Source organism: Zalophus californianus, chromosome 1, assembly GCF_009762305.2.
Source record: "Zalophus californianus isolate mZalCal1 chromosome 1, mZalCal1.pri.v2, whole genome shotgun sequence".
Lineage (NCBI taxonomy): Eukaryota > Metazoa > Chordata > Mammalia > Carnivora > Otariidae > Zalophus > Zalophus californianus.
Window position 1 is genome coordinate 96,474,434 of NC_045595.1, and position 27,974 is coordinate 96,502,407.

A 27,974-nucleotide genomic window follows, 5' to 3' on the forward strand; every position below is an offset into this window, starting at 1 on the left:
ATCTCACTGATGTCCCAGCCTGCTAGGTGCCTGGTGACACCGGCTGACCCTCTGGGAGAACTGACTGCTCCCAAAGGCCATCTGTCTAGCAGCTTCTTGGCTCCAAGAAAGGAATCCCCATGGCCACAGCACAGTTTTCCAAAAGAGAATGAGTGCGACACCCTTTGCTGGGGCCCCAGGAAGCCACCTCCTGTCCCTGTGATAATGCTAATGCCATTCTGTGTTCTACACAGAGACCTACCCTCAGTCATGCCACAGGGCTGGGAACACTGCAATTTAAAAAAAACAAAAACAACTTACTTTGGTGGAAGGTCTTACTGATCCTACAAGGACTATATGGATGGCTCGGCCAGTACCCACCTTCATGGCCTGTGGCAGTCCTCAGGGTGCTCAGGTGGCCAGACCAGGGTTATTAACTGGAGAGCCAACACCTAGCCCATCCATCCTCTTGTCTGGTGGCTGCAGTGGGGACATGCCCTCTGCTGATGGCCACGGGATGTTGCTCATTCAACCTTCTGGAAGAACTGTTTGGATTTTTTTTTTAAGTTTAATCTCTACACCCAGGGCGCCTGGGTGGCTCTGTCATTAAGCGGCTGCCTTTGGCTCAGGTCATGGTCCCAGGGTCCTGGGATCGAGCCCCGCATCAGGCTCCCCGCTCAGCGGGAAGCCTGCTTCTCCCTCTGCCTGCCACTCCGCCTCATGCTTGCTCTCTCTGTCAAATAAATAAATAAATCTTTAAAAAAAAAAAGTAATCTCTATACCCAACATGCGACTCAAATTCACAACCCCCAGATCAAGAGTCACATGCTCTTCCTACTGAGCCAGCCAGGCGCCCCACGATTCTCCTGTTCAGCCCTTATGCAAAGTTTGGATCAGCCTCCACCACAGGACTTATCATTTTGTCTCCTATTTCTCATGTGCTAGATCCTGTGGGGACCCCGAGGAAAAGTCAGTAGACCCTGGCCTCAAGGTGCTCACAGTTGCCTGGGGGAGGCAGGCAGACAGACAGCAACAGCACCATGACTCTGCTATAGCAGGGATGCGGCAGGGTGGGGTTGGGGGGAGGTAGAGAGGCAGAAGAACATGTGGGAACGTAAGTGGTATTTTAGAAGAATGAACTTGAATCTGCTCAAATCTAAAATGGATGATTTGTGCAACACTCAAAACAGGGCAGCTCTAAGGCTGAGCACACTCCGGTAGTGAGTCCTCCACAGCAAGGGAGAAGCCAACTCAGCGGATGACTGTGGCATCACCTGCACGTGTAACCGGGGACTCCCAAACCCAACAGAGGGACTGGTGCTTGTGGCCAGACCTCCCAGACCAGAGATACCCTGCTCAGGGCACGGAGGGCAGAAAAGACTGGATCATAGGGGAAGAGCAGCAGTGAAGACAGAAGCACCTGTGTGGGCAAAGACTCTGTGCAGAAATAATTACAGTGTTAAGAATGATAAAAACAAAAAAAAACAAAAAAACTACCTCAGACTGAACAATTTAAGCACTAGTTTCATTATACACATTATTTCGTTTAAGCACCCGGACCAGGTAGATACTGCTATCCCCATTATTTTATTTTTTTAAGATTTTTTTATTGTTATGTTAATCACCATACATTACATCATTAGTTTTTGGTGTAGTGTTCCATGATTCAGTTTGTGCATAACACCCAGTGCTCCACGCAGAACGTGCCCTCTTTAATACCCATCACCAGGCTAACCCATCCCCACACCCCCCCTCCCCTCTAGAACCCTCAGTTTGTTTCTCAGAGTCCACAGTCTCTCATGGTTCGTCTCCCCCTCTGATTTCCCCCCTTCATTCTTCTTCCCCCCCTCCTGCTATCTTCTTCTTCTTCTTTCTTTAACATATAATGTATTATTTGCTGCAGAGGTACAGGTCTGTGATTCAACAGTCTTACACAATTCACAGCGCTCAGCATAGCACATACCCTCCCCAATGTCTATCACCCAGCCACCCCATCCCTCCCACCCCCCACCACTCCAACAACCCTCAGTTAGTTTCCTGAGATTAGGAATTCCTCATATCAGTGAGCTCATATGATACATGTCTTTCTCTGATTGACTTATTTCACTCAGCATAATACTCTCCAGTTCTATCCACGTCGTTGCAAATGGCAAGATTTCATTCTTTTTGATGGCTGCATACTATTCCAATATACCACATCTTCTTTATCCATTCATCTGTCAATGGACATCTTGGCTCTTCCCACAGTTTGGCTACTGTGGACATTGCTGCTATAAACATCGGGGTGCACGTACCTCTTCGGATCCCTACATTTGTATCTTTGGGGTAAATACCCAGTAGTGCAATTGCTGGATCGTATGGTAGCTCCATTTTCAACTTTTTGAAGAACCTCCATACTGTTTTCCAGAGTGGCTGTGCCAGCTTGCATTCCCACCAACACTGTAGGAGCGATCGCCTTTCTCCGCATCCCTGCCAACATCTGTCCTTTCCTGACTTGTTAATTTTAGCCATTCTGACTGGTGTGAGGTGGTATCTCATTGAGGTTTTGATTTGGATTTCCCTGATGCCAAGCGATGTTGAGTAATTTTTCATGGGTCTGTTGGCCGTTTGGATGTCTTCTTTGGAAAAAATATCTGTTCATGCCTTCTGCCCATTTCTTGATCGGATTATTTGTTCTTTGGGCATTGAGTTTAAGAAGTTCTTTATAGATTTTGGATACTAGCCCTTTATCTGATATGTCATTTGCAAATATCTTCTACCATTCTGTAGGTTGTCTTTTGGTTTTGTGGACCGTTTCTTTTGCTGTGCAAAAGCTTTTTATCTTGATGAGGTTCCAATAGTTCATTGTTGCCCTTGCTTCCCTTGCCTTTCGCGATGTTTCTAGGAAGAAGTTGCTGCGGCTGAGGTCGAAGAGGTTGCTGCCTGTGATCTCCTTTAGGATGTTGGTGGACTCCTGTCTCACATTTAGGTCTCATCCATTTTGAGTCTATTTTTGTGTGTGGTGTAAGGAAATGGTCCAGTTTCATTCTTCTGCATGTGGGTGTCCAATTTTCCCAACACCATTTGTTGAAGAGACTGTCTTTTTTCCATTGCACATTCTTTCCTGCTTTGTCGAAGATGAGTTGACCATAGAGTTGAGGGTCCATTTCTGGGCTCTCCATTTTGTTCCATTGATCTATGTGTCTGTTTTTGTGCCAGTACCATACTGTCTTGACGATGACAGCTTTGTAATACAGCTTGAAGTCCGGAATTGTGATGCTGCTAGCTTTGCTTTGCTTTTTCAACATTCCTCTGGCTATTCAGGGTCTTTTCTGGTTCATACAAATTTTAGCATTATTTGTTCCATTTCTTTGAAAAAAGTGGATGGTATTTTGATGGGGATTGCATTGAATGTGTAGATTGCTCTAGGGAGCATTGACATCTTCACAATATTTGTTCTTCCAGTCCATGAGCATGGAACGTTTTTCCATTTCTTTGTGTCTTCCTCAATTTCTTTCATGAGTGTTTTATAATTTTCTGAGTACAGATTCTTTGCCTCTTTGGTTAGATTTATTCCTAGGTATCTTATGGTTTGGGGTGCAATTGCAAGTGGGATCGACTCCTTAATTGCTCTTTCTTCTGTCTTGCTGTTGGTGTATAGGAATGCCACTGATTTCTGTGCATGAATTTTATATCCTACCACTTTACTGAATTCTTGTATGAGTTCTAGCAGTTTTGGGGTGGAGTCTTTTGGGTTTTCCACATAAAGTATCCTATCATCTGCAAAGAGTGAGAGTTTGACTTCTACTTTGCCAGTTTGGATGCCTTTGATTTCTTTTTGTTGTCTGATTGCTGTGGCTAGGACTTCTAATACTATGTTGAATAGCAGTGGTGAGAGTGGACATCCCCGCCATGTTCCTGACCTTAGAGGGAAAACTCTCAGTTTTTCCCCATTGAGAATGATAGTCACTGTGGGTTTTTCATAGATGGCTTTTATGATATTGAGGTATGTACCCCCTATGCCTATACTCTAAAGAGTTTTGATCAAGAAAGGATGCTGTACTTTGTAAAATGTTTTTTCTGCATCTAATGGGAGGATCATATGGTTCTTGTTCTTTATTTTATTAATATATTGTATCGCATTGATTGATTTGCGGATGTTGAACCAACCTTGCAGCCCAGGAATAAATTCTACTTGCTCGTGGTGAATAATCCTTTTAATGTACTGTTGGATCCTATTGGCTAGTACTTTGGTGAGAATTTTTTCATCCAGGTTCCTCAAGGATATTGGAATGTAATTCTCCTTTTTGATGGGGTCTTTGTCTGGTTTGGGGATGAAAGTAATGGTGACCTCATAAAACGAGTTTGGAAGTTTTCCGTCCGTTTCTATTTTTTGGAACAGTTTCAGAAGAATAGGTATTAATTCTTCTTTAAATGTTTGGTAGAATTCCCCTGGGAAGCCATCTGGCCCTGGGCTTTTGTTTGTTGGGAGATTTTTGATGACTGCTTCAATTTCCTTAGTGGTTATAGGTCTGTTCAGGTTTTCTATTTCTTCCTGGTTCAGTTTTGGTAGTTGATACATCTCTAGGAATGCACCCATTTCTTCCAGGTTATCTAATTTGCTGGCATAGAGTTGCTCATAATATGCTCTTATAATTGTTTATATTTCTTTGGTGTTGGTTGTGATCTCCTCTTTCATTCATGATTTTGTTGATTTGGGTCATTTTTCTTTTTGATAAGTCTGGCCAGGGGTTTATCAATCTTGTTAATTCTTTCAGAGAACCAGCTTCTAGTTTCGTTGATCTGTTCTACTGTTCTTTTGGTTTTTATTTCATTGATTTCTGCTCTGATCTTTATTATTTCTCTTCTCCTGATGGGGTTAGGCTTTATTTGCTGTTCTTTCTCCAGCTCCTTTAGGTGTAGGGTTAGGTTGTGTATTTGAGACCTTTCTTGTTTCTTGAGAAAGGCTTGTATTGCTATATACTTTCCTCTTAGAACTGCCTTTGCTGTATCCCAAAGATTTTGAACACGTGTTTTCATTTTCATTGGTTTCCATGAATTTTTTTAATTCTTCTTTAATTTCCTGGTTGACCCATTCATTCCTTAGTAGGATGCTCTTTAGCTTCCATGTATTTGAGTTCTTTCTGACTGTCCTCTTGTGATTGAGTTCTAGTTTCAAAGCATTGTGGTCTGAAAATATGCAGGGAATGATCCCAATCTTTTGGTACTGGTGAGGCCTGATTTGTGACCTAGGATGTGATCTATTCTGGAGAATGTTCCATGGGCACTACAGAAGAATGTGTATTCTGTTGTTTTGGGATAGAATGTTGTGAATATATCTGTGAAGTCCATTTGGTCCACCGTGTCATTTAAAGTCTTTATTTCCTTGTTGATCTTTTGCTTAGATGATCTGTCCATTTCAGTGAGGGGGGTGTTAAAGTCCCCCACTATTACTGTATTCTTGTCGATGTGTTTCTTTGCTTTTGTTATTAATTGCCTTGTATAATTGCTGCTCCCATGTTAGGGGCATAGATATTTACAATTGTTAGATCTTCTTGTTGGATAGACCCTTTAAGTAGGATATAGTGTCCTTCCTCGTCTCTTATTAGAGTCTTTGTTTTAAAATCTAATTTGTCTGATATAAGGATTGCCGCCCCAGCTTTCTTTTGGTGTCCATTAGCATGGTAAATGGTTTTCCACCCCTTCACTGTCAATCTGGGGATGTCTTTGGGTCTAAAATGAGTCTCCTGCAGACAGCATATCGATGGGTCTTGTTTTTTTATCCAATCTGATAGCCTGTGTCTTTTGATTGGGGCATTTAGCCCATTTCCATTCAGGGTAACTATTGAAAGGTATGAATTTAGTGCCATGGTATTGCCTGTAAGGTGACAGTTACTGTATATTGTCTGTGTTCCTTTCTGGTCTATGTTGCTTTTAGGCTCTCTCTTTGCTTAGAGGACCCCTTTCAATATTTCTTGTAGGGCTGGTTTCATGTTTGCAAATTCCTTTAGTTTTTGTTTGTCCTGGAAGATTTTATCTCTGCTTCTATTCTTTTTTTTTTATTGTTATGTTAATTACCATATATTACATAATTTGTTTTGGTGTACTGTTCCATGATTCATTGTTTGTTCATAACACCCAGTGCTCCATGCAGAATGTGCCCTCTTTAATACCCATCACCAGGCTAAGCAATCCCCCGACCCACCTCCCCTCCAGAAACCTCAGTTTGTTTTTCAGAGTCCATCATCTCTCCTGGTCCGTCTCCCCCTCTGACTTACTCCCCTTCATTCTTCCTCTCCTGCTATCTTCTTCTTTTTCTTTTTTCTTAAAATATGTTGCGTTATTTGTTTCAGAAGTACAGATCTGTGATTTAACAGTCTTACACAATTCACAGCGCTCACCGTAGCACATATCTTCCCCAATGTCCATCACCCAGCCACCCCATCCCTCCCACCCCCGACCACTCCAGCAACCCTCAGTTTGTTCCTGAGATTAAGAATTCCTCATATCAGTGAGGTCATATGATACATGTCTTTCTCTGATTGACTTATTTCACTCAGCATAACACCCTCCAGTTCCATCCACGTCGTTGCAAATGGCAAGATCTCATTCCTTTTGATGGCTGCATAATATTCCATTGTGTATATATACCACATCTTCTTGATCCATTCATCTGTCGATGGACATCTTGGCTCTTTCCACAGTTTGGCTATTGTGGACATTGATTCTGCTTCTATTCTTAATGACAGCCTAGCTGGATATAGTATTCTTGGCTGCATATTTTTCTTTTAGTGCTCTTAATATCTCATACCAATCTTTTCTGGCCTGCCAGGTCTCTGTGGATAGGTCTGTTGCCAATCTAATGTTTCTGCCATTGTAGGTTACAGATCTCTTCTCCCGAGCTGCTTTCAGGATTTTCTGTCTCTGAGACTCATAATTTTTACTATTAGATGTTGGGGTGTTGACCTATTTTTATTGATTTTGAGAGGGGTTCTCTGTGCCTCCTGGATTTTGATGCCTCTTTTCTTCCCCACATTAGGGAAGTTCTCTGCTATAATTTGCTCCAATATACCTTCTGCCCCTCTCTCTCTTTCTTCTTCTTCTGGGATCCTAATTATTCTAATGTTGTTTCATCTTATGGTATTGCTTATCTCTTGAATTCTGCCCTCATGATCCAGTAGTTGTTTATCTCTCTTTTTCTAAGCTCCTTTATTTTCCATCATTTGGTCTTCTATATCGCTAATTCTCTCTTCTGCCTCTTTTATTCTAGCAGTTAGAGCTCCCATTTTTGATTGTGCCTCATTAATAGCCTTTTTTATTTCAACTTGGTTAGATTTTAGTTCTTTTTTCTCCAGAAAGTGTTTCTCTAATAACTTCCATGCTTTTTTTCAAACCCAGCTAGTATCTTTAAAATCATCATTCTGAACTCTAGATCTGACATCATACTAATGTCCATATTGAGTAGGTCCCTGGCAGTTGGTACTGCTTCTTGTTCTTTTTGTTGAGGTGATTTTTTCCATCTTGTCATTTTGTCTAGAGACTAGATGAATGAGGGAACAAAATGCTAACAGGGTAACAACGTCCCCAGAAAATATACTCTAAACAAATCAGAAAAGACCTGAAACCAGGGGAAAAGAAAGGGAAAGAGAGAAAAAAGAAACAGAAAAAAAAGATAAAAACAAAAACAACAAAACAAAACAATAGAATACGATCAAATATGATCAGGCTGGTGCATAGATCAGTGCCACACACTAGATTTTGGGTGTATTTTGGTCTGTTAGAAGAAAGTGCCTCCCAAAATTTTAAAGAAAGAAAAACTTATATATGTACAAAAATAAGGGTTGATACGATGAAGGGATGGAATATGCCTGTAAACATGAAAATTATAAAAGATTTTATAAAAGGAATTGATAAGAAGTTGTTTGAAAAAAGAAGAGGATTGAAAAAGAAAAAAGAAAGAGGAGAGAATGTGATCAGGCAGGAGACTAGAACAAAGCCATACACTAGAGATTTAGGATATATTTTGATGTTAGAAGAAACCATATCTCAAAATTTTAAAGAGAGAACAACTTATATATATGCCAAAAATAAGCATAACTACTATGAAGGGATAGAATATGACTCTAAAAATGAAAAATAAAAATGATTTTTAAAAAAGGAATTGATAAGATGTTGGTTGAAAAAGGGATAAAGAAAAATTCAAAAAAAAAGTTAAAAAAATTAAATTTGAAAGACTAAAGAATCATGGTAAAAAAAGCCATGAGTTCTATGTGCAGTATTCCCCTAGCGCTGGAGTTCTCCCGTTCTCCTTGATCGGTAAACTTGGTCTTGGCTTGCTGGCTGTTCGTGCTGATCTTCTGGGGGAGGGTCCTGTTGCCGTGGTTCCCAAATGTCTTTGCCGGAGGCGGAATTGCCCCGCCCTTGTCGGTCCGGGCTAAGCAAGCTGCTCAGGTTTGCTCTCGGGAGCTTTTGTTCCCTGGAAGCTCTTGGTACAGCTTTGGAGGACCAGAGTGAAAATGGCGGCCTCCCAATCTCCGCTCTGGAGGACCCAAGAACTCGGGGCCCCGCTCCTCAGTGCGCCCCCGGAGTAAAGCAGTCACTCACTCCCGTTTCCCCGGTCTCCGGCCGCACTCCGTGCTCACCTGGCCTGTGACCGAGTGTTTCTATCTCTGGCACCTGACCCGGTGTGGAGTCTCCAAACCCAGCAGATCCCTGCGGTGTGCTCCCACACCGCTCCTCCCCGGGGAGGAAGGGGAGTCTCCCCTGATCTGCCACTTGTTGGTTCCCTGCTGGAGGAGCAGTGGCCCGACTATGCCGCGGATCACAGTTTATGGCAACCGCGAGCTGAGAGCCCGCGCCTCGGCTCTGTCTCTGCAGCTGGCTTCCCCGCTCCGATACCTGGGAGCTCTGCCACACTCAGGCACCCCTGGTCTTTCTGTGACCCCCGAGGGTCCTGAGATCACACTGTCCCACGAGGGTTCCATCCCCCGCTTAGCCACTGGAGCGACGTCCCTCAGCAGAGCGGACTTCTAAAAGTTCCGATTTTGTGCTCCGGGGCTCTATCACTTGCCAGAAGCGGCCCACGGAGGCCCCCTCCCCCGCCGTCTCTCTCCAGAATATCACCTCGGATTCACTTCTCTGCACGTCCTACCTTCCAGAAAGTGGTCGCTTTTCTGTTCAGCGAGTTGCTGCTCTTCTTTTCTTCGATCTCCTGTTGAGTTCGTAGGTGTTCAGAATGGTTTGATCCCTATCCAGCTGAATTCCTGGGACCAGACGAAATCCAGGTCTCCTACTCCTCTGCCATCTTGCTCCGCCCCCACCCTATCGCCATTATTTTAAATGAGGAAATGAAGTCCAGAAAGGCGAAGTAAATCGTCCAAAGTTCTTTCTGTAGTCTGCACTGGAACTGGGTTACTGCAATCCACACAGCCCATGATCTTTCAATGATGCCACATATCCTTGGGTGAGAATCCTGCCTGGAAAGGGTTCAATTTTTCGACGAGGGCTAAAATACTGCAGTAACAAATGACTCCAAAATCCCTATGCTTTAATGCTTAAAAGTTTATTATTCTCTCACATCAAGCCCAGGAGGTGGAGTGGGGTTTTTGCTGAGAACACCCCACCCACCAAAGTGGAGGAAGAAGAAGCCTGGAGCATCATGCAGGGCTCTTCATGGCCTCAGCCCAGGAGCCCTGCCTCACTTCCTCTCACACCTCATTGGCCAGATGCAGTCACGTGACCCGCCCACAAACGGCAGATGGCTGAGGCCAAGTGTAGCCTCCAGGATGCTGAGCAGGCAAAGGAGAGCTGGGCTTAGTGAGCACTGATAATGACTCCCACAGAGCCTTTGCTGAAAAGACCGTGACTGAAAAGGTCTTTTTGGGGAGTAACCCGGAGATGATACTGAGTAAAATGTGGGCCAAGGGGGAACATTTACCCGTTCATCTAATGGAATTGCAGGGTACTAGGGCTAGGTTCTGGGATTCAGGGATAAGAGTTGGAGCCCCTGTCCTCTGTGAGCTCATGGTCATTGTATGTAATCATTGTACTACCATTTCATGCACTACAGGAGCCCAGTGGGGACCTAAATGAGGGAAGCTGGGGTGGCCTCAAGGAGGAGGTAACAGTAAAACAAATGATAGTTGAAGGAGGCAAGGATTAAGCTCTCTGTAGGCTAGGGATCACATTACAGGGACCTTATGTGGGTCAGTGTCATCACTACTACTCATGGGACACCCACCTCCTTTTAGAGTCCAGGCACAGAACAGGGAACTCTTAAAAAGACAACCAAGTCAGATCAGGGAAAAGTTAATATGGATGGATTTTTTCCTTAAACTCATAATAACATACTCAGTCTCCTTCATGGCAAGAGAAATGCAAATTGAAACTACACTAAGGTAGCATTTATCACCTATCGGACTGGCAAAAATCCCAAACGACAGCATATTCTGTTGAGGTTTTGAGAAAAGAGGCATTCCCATACACTAGAAGAGGGAGTGTATATTGATATCATTCCTAGCAATGGGGAATTGGGCAACATTTGTCAAAATTTAAAGTGCATATACTCTTGGACCTAACCATTTCACATGGAGGGATTTATCCAATAGATATATATTTGCGCACATATGAAATGTGTACAAGATTATTCATTGTCGGGCGCCTGGGTGGCTCAATTGGTTAAGCGACTGCCTTCGGCTCAGGTCATGATCCTGGAGTCCCAGGATCGAGTCCCGCATCGGGCTCCCTGCTCAGCAGGGAGTCTGCTTCTCCCTCTGACCCTCCCCCATCTCATGTACTCTCTCTCTCTCTCATTCTCATGCTCTCAAAATAAATAATAAATAAATCTTAAAAAAAAAAAGATTATTCATTGTCACATTATTAGTAAAAGATTGGAAATGATCCAAATGTCCATAAGAAACTGGTTAAATAAATTATAATTTTATACACAGTAGAATATTATACAGTGGTAAAAAAGAGGAAGCTTATGATGTACTAACACAAAACAGTCTCCAGGATATGAGCTAAGTAAAACAATTAAAGTACAATAAAGTATGTAAAAAGCTACCATTGGTGAAAGAAAGGAGAAAAAAGGAAATCTGTATTCATAAGAATGCTGAAGTATAACTTTCAGGATAGGCTAGGTAATGCTGCAGTAACAAGTGACTAAAACATTTCAGTGGTTTATACAACTTTTTTTTTATTGTCCACACCCAGTGTCCATTATATATTGGCTTTGGCTCTGATCCACATACTACCCCCACTGTGAGACCCAGGCTGATGGACCAGGCCCTAAGAGAACCTGGCAGGTTTCATGGCAGAGGGAAAGGGACATGGCAAACCAGGAACTGGCTGTGAAGTCTTCCACATGAGTGTGAATCAGATAATACTTCTGCCCACCTTTCATTGGCCAAGCAAGCCACAGGAGCACTACTGAATACAACAGGGCAAAAAAAAAATGTGCATCTTGCAGAGAAGGGTTCCCTACATCACATAGTCAAGCCTATGGACAATAGGGCAGGCATGTATAAGCCTCCCACTGGGAGGGGAAGCAACTAATAATGGACAATAATGCAAGCTGGCACTAAGAAATTAATATAACAGTGACCACTTGTGGGACGGGATATTGGAAACTGGGTAGATAGGAATAAGATGGACACTTTCACTTAATACATATGTATGTTTGAATTATGTCAATATATTATCCAAAGAAAAACGTTGCCGAGTAGCTACATAAAAATATATCCAGATCCGGGGCACCTGGTTTGCTCAGTTGGAAGAGCACGCAACTCTTGACTCATTTGGGGTTGTGAGTTCAAGTCCCACATTGAGTATAGAGATTACTTAAAAATAAATAGATAAAAATATATCCGGATCTCCTTTTCCTGTGACGTGAACTTTGGACACACCAGCCAAATGTGCTGATAAGCTCCTGACATCTTACTGATAATGATTCCTGCTCAGAGGCATGTGAAGGTCAGCAAACGGGACCCGTCCCATGGCAGTTCTCCATGCTCGATGCCAGGAAGAGTAACTGCGGGGCCTTCGCAGGGAGAAGCAGGAGTCTGTATCTGGTTTATCTGGTTTGACAACTCAAGTGACTGGGTGGAGAGCATCGTAGCCCCCAGACCTTCACCAAGTGTGGGATATGGGGGACTCTGAGATGAATAAACAGATAATAGGCCCGGGACAGTTGGCATGAGTGGACACAGCAAGTGAGCAAAACTCCTGGGAAAGCAGAGTAGAGCCCCGGGGAAGCAAGACCAGGAATGAGATCTAGGAGAGAAGGAGAGCCATTAACTGAAAAATGAGCTGTAAGGTTGGAAGCATGGATCAGGAACAGAAGCACAGGGTGAACTGAGGAGCAGTTCAAGGCCAAAGACCAGACCAGTGAAAGGAGCCAAAGTGCCCCATTTCTAGGCAGCCAGCTGACGGGGCAGGCTGTCCAAGGGCTGAAAGGATGCTCAGGACCCCACAGCGGCACGGGGCAGGGGCCACCCTACCACGGGCTAGACCACAAGAACCCTGTGATGGGGATTCAGAATCCCATCCTGTGGCTCAAGAGTTTCAAACCCCCGGGGATCTTACAGGGGCAGCCTGGAAGCCCCCCAGGGGTAGCAGGGATTGTTTGAGGGGTTAAAACAGTCATCAGAGGCTCTGGGTGTTATATGCAACTAAAGAATCATTGAACACTGTATCAAAAAACTAATGATGTACTATATGGTGGCTAACTGAACATAATCCAAAAAAGAGAGTGTAAAAAAGTAAATAAAACTGTCATCCATGTGCATGGCTGCTACACTTGCAGACGCTCTGGAGACACTGGGCCTTCGTGGCCTGTCCATGGAGATGGTGGGCTCCGCTGTTGATCACTGTCCCCCATGCCACCACCCCGTTTCCTCCTCCAGTACCACTTCAACCCCTCACAGTCCGTCCTGGTGATGGAAGGTGACGACATTGGGAACATCAATCGCGCCCTCCAGAAGGTGTCCTACATCAACTCCAGGCAGTTCCCGACGGCGGGTGTGCGGCGCCTGAGAGTCTCTTCCAAAGTCCAGTGAGTAGACAGACGCTGGTCAGCCAGGGGCCCCAGCTGAGGCGGTGGGGACGGTCCCTGGGGAATGTTCCCTGGCAAAACAGAATTCATCTTTTGTCCACTATTTGCAGTTTCTCTGCTATCCTGATGAGGATGCCCCAGTGGATCTGTGTTCTCTTCTTGTTGTCTTCAGAAAGAAAATGTTCCGTTGCTTTGCCAGCGCAAATCCAGCTTTCTCTATTTAATTCAGAATCCAGTGTAGTACTGCACCCTATAAATTCTCAGAAAGCTCGGTTTTTAGGGGTCTGACTTAAGGTTACAGAAGCTGGTACATAGTAGGTACTTGACAAACGTTTATTAAATTGGATTAAATCAACCAACCCAGCTTTGTAGAGCAACTAAATACCACAAATATGCAAGAGAAAGGGAGTTCTTGTCCCCAGGGGATCAGAGTTCAGTAAAGGAGATGAGACTCTTTACTAGTGAAGCCTGTGGATAATTCCCTTCTTGGTCCATCAGATCGTTTCTCAGCCACAGCAACTGCCTGGTAGGGCAGCAAGGATGGGACCCCAGAAAAACTCCTGGCAGGCAGAAGGGGAGTCACCTAGTCCCTGGAGCCGGGAGAAGAAGCCAGAGGACAGGAACAAGGCTAGGAAAGACGGGTCTGCTGACGGCCACGTTCCTGGGGCAGGGACAGGTGCCAGGCTAAACCCCACAGGCAGCAATCATATTCAGTAGTTCTAGTGACAAAGGAGGCACGCCCCCCTTTACACTAAGGGCCACCCTTGGAGGCCTGCCATAGGGAGCAAGCACCTCCAGCTCAGCTCCGCACTGCAGTCAAAGAGAGGGACCGGGCTTCCATAAACTGACAAGCGGCACAGTGCCCTTGGGGACTGGTGCAGCGAAGACCAGACAAAACCAGGGGCAGGAACACACCACCGCTCCCACAACTTGCTCACCCCAAAGAAGAGGGAGTTCCCCAGCATGGTGTCCACCCAGACTGCACTTCCCTCAGGAACTTTCCCAAGGGCTACAAGTTGACAGCCGCCACCAGCTGGAGTCCACCCAGCATTCCCAGAGCGGCCATCTGGGCCCTGGCGCTCTTTGTAGCCTAGGGCTTTGGCCCAGATGAGCAGCAGAGAGTGCCAGTGACTCGCATGCCTGATGCAATCTGATGAGGGTGTCAGGTCTGCCAACATTTACTGAGCTCCACCCACGACGCAGCCTCTGGCATCGGCTTCCTTTCTATATGTCAGCACATTTAATCCTTGCTATTATGAGGTAATTAATTCTTGTCATCCCCCCTGTATAGATGGAGAAACTGAGGTTCCCAGGAGTCACATCTTGCCCAGGGTCACCCAGCCTCACAGTGGCAGAGCCAGGCCATGGACCTTGTCTAACTTCCCAGGCCTTGCTCATGCAGTCACAGCATTCTGCCTTCCAGGTATTTCTGTGGCAGTGTATCAGGAGAAAGGAGATGATCCGTGGCACATCTACAACAGGGGCACTGTGGGAGCTCCTCGTAGAGAGACAACATGCACGAGCACAAGAGAGTTCAGCCCTGGGGTCTCAGCAAGATGCCTGTACCCAACCAGTTAGACGGCAATTTGCTTACCAAATCCTAGTGCACATACCAAGCAGTGGCTAATTAATGTTACCACTGATTACTTTGTTAAAGGATAATTAAGGGTTTAGCAGTTACTTGTTGCTGGGACCGAAGATTCCCAGTTCTCCCAGAAGCCAATCCTCTTAAGTCCCTAGATGGCTATTAGTTTTGACTATCATGTGGCTTTCAATCTGAATGTCTGTTGATACCCTCTGAGACTCCGAGGCAGTCCAGAGACCTTGGCAAGGACGAGAGGTGGTTGTGTGTCTCCTCGTCCCCGGCCACATGGTGGATGCGTTCATGGCTCGCTCTTCAGTGCCGTGACCACAGCTGTTTTCCCAGGTGCTTCGGAGAAGATGTGTGCATCAGCGTCCCCGACATGGATGCCTATGTGATGGTGCTGCAGGCCATTGAGCCCCAGATCAGCCTCCGGGGCACGGACCACCTCTGGAGACCCACCACCCAGTTTGAAAGTGCCCGAGGGGTGACCCTCTTCCCGGACCTCAAGATCGTGAGCACCTTTGCCAAAGCCGAGGCCCCGGGTGACCTGAGGACCACAGGTACAGATGCACACTGGGTCATGGGGCGGGAGCCTTCCACTCTCAGAGCCACGCCAAGTCCTACTTCAGGCCAATAGCATTGTTCACCACGGCAGGGAATTTCTGATAGCAAAGCAAACAAACCTGCAAACAACACAAGTAACAGGAGGGAAATGAACTATTTGGCAAATAACCGGTCCACGCATGTACGTGATAGGATGTTGGAGGGAGGACATTTATGCCAAATGGTAAATGAAAGAAAGCAAGATGCAAATTACAGGGTACCTACAACACACACCGAAAAATGCCAAGAAGAAAACACACCTGATGCAAACAGTGCTGTTCTCTGAGACGCCTATGAGCCAATTTGTCTCCACTCCCCTTCACTTGGCTGCAAATGCAAAATGTTCAATAGTGAGCATGTATTATTTTGATGATCGGAAGAAAAGCTAAAGAGGCACAAAGAAAACATTTAGCTGCACCTTAACAGATTCACAGTGAAAGTCAGGTCTGATCCAGCAGCATTAGTCTCAGCTCTCAGGGAACTCTCCAACATGTCCATTATTGGGCGGGCTACTGATGGAGGCAGAGTAATTGGAATGATCTGCCAGGGAGAAACACTCCGTTGCACGGAAAGCTATGGTGCACTCAGCTGGCGGGGAGGGGGTGGTGACAGGAAGGATAAGGAAGGGAGAAAGGGAAACCCAGGGCCCAGATCTACAGGGGAAGTACCCATTTAACCATCCTCTGCGGCCTCCTCCAGGAGAGGACTTCTAGCTCTCCCTCTCTGCCTCCAAAGCAGCTGCTAATGATGTGCTGGAGCCCATGGGCCTGAGTCCCTGAAGGGCTGCTCCTCTAACAGTCCTAATTACTCACTGCCTTAAACCACCCTAGTCCCTTGGGAATGGGGTGCCTCCAGTGCAGCTCTTCTTAGCTCATGACAATAGCTGGCGTCTTCCAAGTGCCCCTGCCAGGACAGGGCCCTTGCCTAGTGACACTCCCAGGTGCATTAGGGCCTGTGAGCTTTCCCTTCCCCTCATTTGGAGCCACAATCAGATGGGAAAAGGAAGGGCCTCTGACCACGGTGGTTGCCAGGCTATAACTGGGAGCGTGTGGACGTGCTAGGCCTGCTCCTGGCTGACAGGCAATGCCAGGGAAAAGCAGTTACCTGGGGCTCTAACTCACCTTCTGTTTATGAGAAGTGCGGGCAGAGCACAGAGCCACGTGCCCGAGAGCTCTTATGGTTACTTTCTACATCTTCCTCTTATTGTTGTTAGGATAATCGTTGTTATGGATGCCTTAAGTAAGGAGGCTCATGGTATTTGCCAGCAGGCCTCAGTGACCCACCCCAGCAACATCTTCTGCCCCTACTGACCTCCTCCTCTTTGTGCTGTTTCAGTACCAAAGACAGGCAAGTCCCCCATGTACGCCCCTCTCTCTCACACCTCTGTGTTCTCACCTTTGCTCATGCCCTACCCTCTGCCTGGTAGGTCCCTGACCCTCCCCATCCGCGTTACTGCTGGCAAACATCTCCCCCGCCAGCACCCTGCCCCCTCGACTGGGCTAGCTCTCCTGCTCTGTACGCCCCCCATGACTGATGCTTCCCTGCCCACCCCCCACCCCCCACCCCCCACCCCGCCACGTTTGCTAGCCCTCGGTGGCAGTTATCGGTTAATGAAGCCAGACCAGGGGCTCCATGAGCGCTCAACCACGGCTGATTCGCCTCTAAATACCTGAGCCCAGCACAGTCCCTTCAGCACAGTGGGAATCAAGAGAAGTACAGATGGAAGATAGAACCTGTAATGTATCCACAGAAGAACAATGAGAAAATGCTCAACATTTATACCATGCCCCCTACCTAGTGTGAGCAATCAGCCGGCCACACGGAGAGGTAGGAGTAAGGATGACCTAAACTGACCTGGTAAGAAGCTGGCAAAAAACTCCAGAAACCATGCAAAGGCCATTTGAAATACAGATACACATATGCTGTCGCTAATGATAGGCCTTCAATGTATATTAATGTGATTTTAGATTTTGCCGGTGAAACATGAAGCCACTGAGAATGACAAGCATCGAAAAAGCATATGAAATTATTTATAATAATGTAGATCTGGTGAGAGCAAAAAATATTTTTGGTATCACTAAAAAATTAAAATAGAAAATAATTATTTAAAGTAATTCTCTCCTCTTTTGTAAATCCTTTTTAATTTCTATTTTCATAAATGCTTTATAGTATACAAAATATATTAGTCCACTTTATAAATAAATAATTATACATATTTAAATGATCTCGGTTCAGAAATTTTTCCCAAAAGGGCTGCAAAATCAAAAGCATTTGAAGACTACTAGCCCAAAGGTTATGAATTTATAAACTGTGGAATCAGAAAGTCATGGCTTCTCTCCCAGCTCTTCCCCTAATATCTGTGTAAGCCTGGGCAATCTGCCCTACCCCCCAGCCCGTCCACTTCACCGTTGGTGAAATGGGGATAATAGTACCCCATTTAATATCTATCTGTTAGGATTGTTTGCACAGTGCCTGGCCCATAGCAAGCACTCCATAAATACCACTTTTATTATTTTCTTAAATCCAGTATAGTTAACATGCAGTGTTATATTAGTTTTGGGTGTACAATATAGTGATTCAACAGTTCTGTACATCATCCAGTGCTCATCACAAGTGCACTCCTTAATCTCCTTCACCTATTTCACCCATTCATCCCCCACCCACTTCCCCGCTGATAACCATCAGTTTGTTCGCTAGAGTTAAGGGTCTGTTTTTTTATTTGTCTCTTTTCTTCTTTGTTCATTTGTTTCTTAAATTCCACATGTAAGTGAAATCATATAGTATTTGTCTGACTTACTGCATTTCAAGATTCATCCATGTTGTTGCAAATGACAAGATTTCATTCTTTTTTATGGCTGAATAATATTACACACACACACACACACACACACACACACACACACACACACACACACACACACACACACACACACACCACTTCTTCTTTATCCATTCATCTGCCGATGGACACTTGGGCTGCTTCCATAATTTGGCTATTGTAAATACTGCAATAAAAGTAGGGGTGCATAGGTCTTTTCAAATTAGTGTTTATGCATTCTTTGGGTAAATACCCAGCAGTGGAATTACTGGATCATATGGTGGTTCTATTTTTCATTTTTTGAGGAACCTCCATACTGTTCTCCACAGTGGCTGCACCAGTTTGCATTCCCACCAATAGTGCATGAGGATTCCTTTTTCTCCACATCCTCGTCACTTGTTGTTTCTTGTGTTTTTTATTTTAGCCATTCTGACAGGTGTAAACTGATGTCTCATTGTGGTTTTGATTTACATTTTCCTGATGATGAGTGATGTTGAGCATCTTTTCATGTGTCTGTCAGCCATCTGTGTATCTTCTTTGAAAAATGTCTGTTCGTGTCTTCTGACCTTTTATTGGATTATTTCTTTTGGGGGTGTTGTATAAGTTCCTTATATATTTTGGATACTAATCTTTTATCAGATATGTCATATGCAAATATCTTCTCCCTTTCAGTAGGTTATTTGTAGTTTTGATTATTGCTTCCTTAGCTGTGCAAAAGCTTTTTATTTTGATGTAGTCCCAGTGGTTTATTTTTGCTTTTCTTTCCCTTGCCTCAGGAGACATATCTAGAAAAACATTGCTATGGCCAATGTCAGAGAAATTACTGCATGCACTGTCTTCTAGGATTTTTATGGTTTCTGGTCTCTCAGGTCTTTAATCCACGTTGAGTTTATTTTTGTGTATGGTGTAAGAAAGTGGTCCAGTTTCATCCTTTTACATGTAGCCGACCAGTTTTCCCAACATTTGTTGAAGAGACTGTCATTTTGCCATTGTACAGTCTTGTCTCCTTTGTTATAGATTAATTGACTTTTCTGGGCTCTCTACTCTGTTCTATGTGTCTTTTTCTGTGCCCGTACCATACTGTTTAGATAACCACAGCTCTGTAGAACATCTTCAAATCTGGGATTGTGATGCCTCCAGTTTTGTCTTCCTTTTTCAAGATTGCTTTATTTGGAGTCTTCTTTGATTCCATACAAATATTAGGATTGTTGTTATAGTTCTGTGAAAAATGCTGTCAGTGTTTTGATAGGGATTGCATTAAATCTGTAGATTGCTTTGGGTAGTATGGACATTTTAACAATATTTGTTATTCTAATCCATGAGCATGGAATATCTTCCCTTTTGTGTCACCTTCAGTTTCTTTCATCAATGTTTTATAGTTTACAAGAGTACAGGTCTTTTACCTCCTTGGTTAAGTTTATTCCCAGGTATTTTATTATTTTTGATGCAATTGTAAATAGAATTGTTTTCTTTTTAAAGATTTTATTTAAAGAGTGCAAATGAGAGAGAGAGAGAGAGAGAGAAAGAGCACACATGGGTGGTGGGGGGAGAGGGGCAGGGGGAGAGGGGTCAGCACATGCCCCCTGAGTGGGGAGCCTGATGCAGGGCTCAATCCCAGGACCCTGGGATCATGACCTGAGCTGAAGGTAGACACTTAACCAACTGAGCCACCCAGGTGCCCCAAATGAGATTGTTTTCTTAATTTCTTTTTTCTGCTGTTTTGTTATTAGTGTATAGAAATGCAACAGATTTCTGTATACTGATTTTGTATCCTGCGACCATACTGAATTAGCAGTTCTGGTAGTTTTTTGGTGGAGTCTGTAGGGTTTTCTAGGCATAGTATCATGTCAGCTGCAAATAGTCAAAGTTTTACTTCTTCCTTACCAACTTGGATGCCTTTTATTTCTTTTTCTTGTGTGATTGCTCTGGCTAAGACTTCCAGTACTATGTTTAATAACAGTGGTAAGAGTGGATATTCTTGTCTTATTCCCAATCCTAGTGAAAAGCTCTGTTTTTCACCAAGGAGTATGATATACCTGTGGGTTTTTCCTATATGGCCTTTATTATGTTGAGGTATCTTCCCTCTAACCCTACTTTCTTGAGGGTTTTTATCATGAATGGATGTTGTACTTTGTCAAATGCTTTTTCTGCATCTATTGAAATGATCATACAGTTTTCATCCTTTTCTCTTGTTGATGTGATGTACCACGTTGATTGATTTGTGAATATCGAACCATCCTTGCATCCCAGGAATAAATTCAACTTGATCATGGTGACTGATTTTTTTAATGTATTGTTGGATTCAGTTTGTTAATATTTTGTTGAGGATTTTTGCATCAATGCTCATCAGGGATATTGGCCTTAGTTTTCTTTTATTTTTTTTTTTTTAAGATTTTATTTATTTGGCGGAGAGAGACATAGTGAGAGAGGGGAACACAAGCAGGGGGAGCGGGCAGAGGGAGAAGCAGGCTTCCCGCTGAGCAGGGAACCCAGTGCGGGGCTCGATCCCAGGACCCTGGGATCATGACCTGAGCTGAAGGCAGACGCTTAACAACTGAGCCACCCAGGAGCCCCAGCCTTAGTTTTCATTTTTGATAGTGTCTTTGGTTTTGGTATCAGGGTGATGCTGACCTCATAGAATGAATTTGGATGCTTTCTTTCAATTTTTTTTAATAGTTTGAGAAGAATGGGTATTAACTCTTCTTTAAATGTTTGAAAGAATTCACCTGTGAAGCCATGTGGTCCTGGACATTTGTTTGGAGGTTTTTGATTACTGATTCAATTCCATTGCTGGTAATTGGCATGTTCAAATTTTCTATTTCTCCCTGCTTCTGTTTTGGGAGGTAATATGTTTCTAGGAATTTATCTATTTCTTCTAGGTTATCTAATTTGTTGGCATATGATTTGTTATACACATTCTCTTATAAACCTTTGTATTTCTGTGGTATTGACTATTATATCTCCTCTTTCATTTCTGATTTTATTTTAGCTCTTTTTTGGGGGGGATGAATGTAACTAAAGGTTTATCAATTTTCTTGATCTTTTCAAAAAACCAACTCCTGATTCATTGATCTGTTCTATTGCTTTTTCTAGTATCTATATCATTTATTTCTGCTCTAGTCATAATTACTTCCTCCTGCTAGCTCTGGGTTTTGTTTGTTCTTTTTCTAGTTCCATTAGGTGAAGGTTGTTTATTTGAGATTTTTCTTTCTTCCTGAGGTAGGCCTGTATTGCTATAAATTTCCCTCTTAGAACAGCTTTTGCTGCATCCCAAAGATTTTGGACTGTTGTGTTTTCATTTGTCTCCATGTATTTTTTTATTTCCTCTTTGATTTCTTGGTTGACCCATTGACTGTTTAGTAGCACATTATTTAATGTTCACATTACTTAATGTGGTCTTTCCAGATTTTTTTCTTGTGGTTGATTACTAGTTTCGTAGCATTGTGGTCAGAAAAGATGCATGGTATGACTTCGATCTTTTTGAATTTGTTGGGGCTTGTTTTGTGGCCTAACATGTGATCTATTCTGGAGGATGTGCCATACGCACTTGAAAGAATGTATATGCTGCTGTTTTAGGATGAAATGTTCTGAATGTATCTGTTAAATCCATCTGGCCCAATGTGTCATTCAAAGTCACTGTTTCCTTGATGATTTTCTGTTTGGATAATGTATCCATCAATGTAAGTGAGGTGCTGTAGTCCCCTACTGCTTTTGTACTACTATCGACTACTTCCTTTATGTTTGTTATTAGCTGCTCTGTGTATCTGGGTGCTCCCATGTTGGGTGCATAAATATTTACAATTGTTATATCTTCTTGTTGGATTATTCCCTTTATGATTATGAGAATGTCCTTCTTTGTCTCTTGTTATAGTCTTTGTTTTAAAGTCTATTTTGTCAGAACTATTGCTATTCTGGCTTGCTTTTCACTTCCATTTGCATGATACATGCTTTTTCATCCTTTCACTCACAGTCTGCATGTGTTTTTAGGTCTAAAATGAGTCTCTTGTAGGCATTATAGAGATAGGTTTTGGTTTTTTATCCATTCCACCACCTTGTGTCTTTTTATTGGAGCATTTAGTCCATTAACATTTAAAGTAATTATTGCTGGGTATGTACTTATTGCCATTTTGTTACTTTATGGTTGTGTTTGTAGTTCTTCTTTGTTCCTTTCTTCTCTTGCTCTCTTCTCACATGGTTTGTTGGCTTTCTATACTGATCTACTTGGATTCCTTTTTCTTTATGTTTTGCATATCTATTCTGGTTCTTGATTTGTGGTTATCATTAGGTTTGTAAATAACATCTTCTGCATGTAGCAGTCTATATTAAGTTGTTGGTCACTTAAATTTGAACCCATTCTTTACTCCTCCCTCCCCCACATTTTAGGTACATGGTATCATACTTTATATCCTTTTATTTTGTGAGTCCCTTGACTGATTTTTATAGATATACTTTATTTTTACTGCTTTTGTGCTTCTTACTTTTCTTACTCCTTATGATCTTTTCTTTCCACTCAGCAAATCCCCTTTAACATTTCTTGTAGAGGTGATTTAGCTGTCATAAATTCCTTTAACTTTTGTTTTTCTGGGAAACTCTTTACCTCTCCTTCTATTCTGAATGATAGCCTTGCTGGTTAGAGTAAATTCTGCTGGCTGCAGATTTTTTCCTTTCAGCACTCTGAATGTATCATGCCACTCCCTTCTGGCCTGCAACCTTTCTACTAAAAAATTAGCTGATAGCCTTATGGGTTTTCCTCATATGTAACTACTTTCTTTTCTCTTGCTATTTTTAAAATTCTCTTTTTGTGGTGCCTGGATGGCTCAGTCAGTTAAGCGCCTGATTCTTGGTTTTGGCTCAGGTACTGATCTCAGGGTAGTGAGATCAAGCCCATGTCAGGCTCTGCATTGAGCATAGAACCTGCTTAAAATTCTCTCCCTCTGCCCTTCCCCTGGCGCTCACTTGCTCTCTCTAAAAAATAAGAATAGGGGCGCCTGGGTGGCTCAGTTGGTTAAGTGTCTGCCTTCAGCTCAGCTCATGATCCCAGGGTCCTGGGATCAAGCCCCACACCGGGCTCCTTGCTCAGCGGGAAGCCTGCTTCTCCCTCTCCCTCTGCCTGCTACTTCCCCTGCTTGTGTGCTCACTCACTCACTCTCTCTCTCAAATAAATAAAATCCTAAACAAGTAATAAATTATCACTATTCTTTGCCATTTTATTATTATGTGTCTTGATGTGAACCTCTTTGGGTTGATTTTGTTGGGGTCCCTCTGTGCCTCCTGGATCTGGATTTGTTCCCTTCCCCAGATTTAGGGAGTTTTCAGCTGTAATTTCTTCAAGTAAATTTTCTGCCCCCTTTTTCTCCTCTTTCTGGCTCCCTATAATGCAAATGTTACTATGTTTGATGGTGACACTGAGTTCCCTAAGTCTTTCTTCATTTTTTTTTCCTCCCCCTCTGTTCAGGTTGATTGCTTTCCATTACTCTGCCCTCCAGGTCGCTGATCTGTTCTGCTTCCTCTAGTCCACGTATTCCCTCTAGTGTATTTTTAATTTCATTTATTGAGTTCTTTATTTCTAATTGGTTGGTTGTTTTCTGTCTGTTGAAGGTCTCACTGAGGTCCTCCACTCTTTTCACCAGTCCATGGAGTATCTTTATGACCATTATTTTAAATCCTTTATCAGGGATATTACTCTTCATTTTTGTTTAGGTCTCTTGCTGTGATTTTGTTGTCTTCTTTCATTTGGGACATATTCCTCTCTCCCCTCATTTTGTCTAACCCTCTGTGTGTTTCTGCCTGTTGGGAAAGTCAGCAAGGTCTCTTGCTCTTGAAAGTAGTGGCCTAATGAAGATGTCCTGTAGTGCCCTGCAGTGTCCCCGTTCACCAGGATCAGCACTTCAGGAGTATCTCCCATGTGTGTGCTTTTTATGACCTACTGCTGTGGATGAGCTGCTTTTGCCTTCAGTCCAGTGGTCTGCAATGGCTTTCTTTGCCTATTGTGAGCAGGATTTTGTCCCTCTGGTGATAGCCAGTCTGGGCCTGCCTTGAGCTTGAACTGAGTCAGATCAGGCATTTGCCAGAAATGCAGTAACATCAAACTGCAGGGTACTTTCCCTGTGTTGTTCCTTAAGATTTTGTTGGTGGGTGGGACCTGTAGTCAGACCAGATGTCTGCCCCCAGCCTACTGCTGGGGCCAGTTTGGTATGCATGGTTATCTTTCCGTCTCCCCAGGGCAGGAATCACTTTGGTGCTGGTCCCTTTCAGGGCAGCTTGCACAGTGCCAGGTTTGTGGCACCACCTTGGGCTCTGACCAAGGTCACATTGGAGGGGGCTGATCAGCAGGAGAACCTGGTGCAGGGCACTCGGTTTTAGGAAGGTGTGTGCAGGTGTGCTGTGGGAGGGAATGCGGAGTGCAGGCCGGGCTGAAGGGGGCATGTCTGCAGGAGACCCTGGGGATCATTTCACTGTTAGCAAGTTAGATAGCACATGTTGGCACTGTGCTGCTTCCCTCAGGTGTCTGTGTATCTCGGCTGGGGAGCAGGGGAGGGAAATGGTGCCACATGCCCCTTTGTTCCTGGAACTTTCAGCACATGCTCTGAGATTAGTAAACCTCCCTCCCATATACCCCAGGCATTTTTCAAACTGCTGCTTCTATGCTGTATCTCCACAGGCTGTTTGTTGTGCTGTCTCTATAAGGGCAGGCACTGAGTTTCCTCTCACCTCCCGCCTCTCCCAGAGCCAAGCCCACGGATTTTTTTAACGTTCCAGGTGTTAAGCACTTCTGCTTGTAACAAATCATGAAATTATGCCCGGCTGGTTTTCAAGGCCAAATATTATAGGAATTTGTCTTCCCTGTGCCTGGGGTGTTTGGTCGCCTGTGTGTTTCCCCTTTCTATGTCTGTGGCATCCCTCCTTCCTGCAGACCCATTTAGCTCCGGACTATGTCTCTGCCCTTCCTACCCTCTTTCATGTGGCCTCTTCCCTACATTTAATTGTGGAGTTGGTTCTGCCAGTCTTCAGGTTGTTTTCGATTTACACCGATGTCATATTGTCTAGGTATATCAGTGGGATAAGGTAAACTAGGGTCCTCCTACTCTGCCATCTTCCCCAGAAGTCCCAATCACTTTTAAGTTAGGACTGCCAACGTGTCCAGCATTCAAATACTCAAACATCCCTTTGGAAAATTTGGGGTCACAAAATCAGGCCAGGATTGCCAAACTGACCAAAAGATTGCCAATTAACCAGTTTACTTAATCATTTTATTATGCTCCAAAATAATTATAATAATTATAAATATAATAATACAATATGCTCCAGTGAGCCCCTGGGTTAGACACTGAGGAGTTGGTCATATTACAAAAAAAAAAAAAAAAAAGTGCTGCTGCCCTTGAAAAACTCAGGGTCTGCCAGGGGTGACAAAACCAGGACAGCATGGTAGAAGGGAACTTCTATCTGGCCCCAAATGAGAACTATTACTTATTGAGCAACTACTAGGTGCCAGACACTGTCTTCATTCCTCTCAAGACCCTCGCCCTCTTTACAGATGAGGAAATTGAGAGGTAGTTTCTCTAACACTGTAAGTGTCTTAGTAGCTGGTATTCAAATTCACATCTTTTGACTATTCATGCTCTTCACACAAATCCATGCCACCCAACCTCAGGGCATGCTTGGGCATTCGTCTGAGCCATGGCGGTGGTGGTTGGGATGGCACAGCCTCTTCTCCTGACCCAGCCTGACCCTGGCATGCAGTCACAGAGGAGGAAGAGGACACACAAACCTGCTATCTGAGCTGTCCTCATGCCTGTGTTTTCCATGGCTGTCTTCCCTCAGCCCCCAAATCAGCAGTCTTAGAAGAAATGCTTCACAACTTAGATTTCTGTGACATTTTGGTGCTTGGAGGGGACCTGGACCCAAGACAGGAATGCCTGGAGCTCAACCACAGCGAGCTCCATCAGCGACACCTGGATGCCACCAATTCCACAGCAGGCTACTCTATCTATGGTAAGACCACACTCAGCCCCTTAACCATGCTCTCCTCTCATCACACTCATGCTGGAGTCATGAGTGTGACGGTGCTCTGTCACCTGTGGAGTCAGGTAGGGACCTTTGACCTCAGAGCACGGACTCCTAGCCCCTCCTTCAGTGAGCTACTCCAGCATCTTGAGGACCTCTTCTGTAGAAAGTAGGTGGATGCTTTCTCTTACAATATTTGACCTCAGCAAATACTACAGGAGCATTTGACAGGCTGAGGCCATTCTGTTCAGAGTCTAATGTATCTGGAAATCCTTTGGGTCAGTCCAATTGGCTCCTTAGAATTCCTATATCCATGCATTATCTTCCCCTAAACATCTCAAGCTCTTACCCTGGACAAATTCAGGAGAACACAAGTCCCAGAAGCCACATCCTATATCCCCCATCTTCTACCTTCTTATGACAGGCGTGGGCTCCATGAGTCGCTATGAGCAGGTGCTGCATCACATCCGCTACCGCAACTGGCATCCAGGTTCCCTTGAGACCCGGCGGTTCAGAATCAAGTGCTCAGAACTCAATGGACGTTATACCAGCAATGAGTTCAACCTGGAGGTGAGTGGGTCCTTCCATCATTAGGGAATTTCAGAGTTACCCACTCGTTCCTCATTCATTTGGGTCCACCTGCCACTCCTGGTCAGCAGCACCTCTCCCTGCTCTTCCTAGGTCAGCGTCCTCCGTGAGGCCAGAGTCTCAGACAAGGAGCATGTCAACCACCTTATTGTGCAGCCTCCCTTCCTGCAGTCTGTCCACCACCCTGAGTCCCAGGGTAGCATCCAGCACAGTTCAGGTAGGTGGCCTGGGAGGAAGGACCTTAGGATATCAGGCGGTCACTGTGATTTAAGACCATCCACTAACAGGTATGGTACAGCAGCCACAGGTGCCCAGAACTGAAGGAGGGACCCAGGAATGGGAAAGCTGTGGGCCCTGCCTCTGAGGTACTCACAGCCTCAGTAAGGGGCCAGTCAGGGAAAGAAGTTACGATACATCATAACAGAGGTTAGTACAGAGTGCTAGGGTAAAACCTTCCAAGTCCTGTGAGGCCTAACTCAGAGCCACATCCTGTGCGAAGCTTTCCCTGAGCCCCTTCAAATGTGCCCTCTCGCTCGCTCTCTCTCACACACACACACACACACGTGCACACCATATTGCAGTCTCCCACCCTTCAATTCTAGTCTTGCCATTTGTATTACTGCCTGGTGGGCGCTGTGTCTGTCCCTATGAAATTCTGGTGCCTGGCTCTCAGTGGAAGCTGCCCCAGAATTTGAGGGGAAAGCAAAAGATAGAACATACATTCACCATTTGATTTATTCCTCACAAGTACCCATTACAGAGATGAAGAAAATGAAGCCCAGACAGGGTGAGGTGCTGGCCCAGAGTTCTACAGCTGAGAAATGGTAGGGCCGATTGTAACCTACACATGGATGTTTCATTCACACTCCATCCCAAGACTGAGCTAGTCCTTCTGTTCGCCACGTCATGTGGATTCCTTCCTTGTTCCAGTGGTCCCAAGCATCGCCACAGTGGTCATCATCATCTCCGTGTGCATGCTGGTATTTGTCGTGGCCATGGGCGTGTACCGGGTCCGGATCGCCCACCAGCACTTCACCCAGGAGGCGGAGGCTGCCAAGGAGGCTGAAATGGATTGGGACGACTCTGCGCTCACTATCACAGTCAACCCCATGGAGGTGATCCTCATGCAGGGGCTGGGATCTTGGGGCAGGATGCTTCCCCTCCCCCAGCTCCATCTTCCCTGTGCTGGAAGCCCTGCCCCAACTAGCCCAGCCCCACTGACTCTTGCCTTCTCTGAGCACCTTCAGCCCACTCAACCTGCATGGACCATACTTTCCCACCAGCTGCATTCACTGATTAAAAATGTGAATTGCTCTCACCCTACAAACAGAACCAGACATTTCTTAAGGCAAGCAGCCATGTGG

At 44.6% G+C, this 27,974-nt stretch overlaps 1 protein-coding gene across 6 annotated transcripts in view; it reads left to right on the top strand.

Annotated features, from left to right (window-relative positions):
- The window catches only part of CLSTN2 (calsyntenin 2), a 647,841-nt gene that overhangs the window by 607,861 nt on the left and 12,006 nt on the right, over positions 1-27,974 (top strand). For all 6 annotated transcript variants that reach the window (XM_027584719.2, XM_027584723.2, XM_027584720.2 and 3 more), the window contains 6 exons: positions 12,864-13,012; positions 14,940-15,157; positions 25,840-26,010; positions 26,447-26,592; positions 26,704-26,827; positions 27,541-27,725. In XM_027584719.2, the coding sequence (XP_027440520.2) occupies positions 12,864-13,012; positions 14,940-15,157; positions 25,840-26,010; positions 26,447-26,592; positions 26,704-26,827; positions 27,541-27,725 (993 nt within the window). The remainder of the gene's footprint in view (positions 1-12,863; positions 13,013-14,939; positions 15,158-25,839; positions 26,011-26,446; positions 26,593-26,703; positions 26,828-27,540; positions 27,726-27,974) is intronic.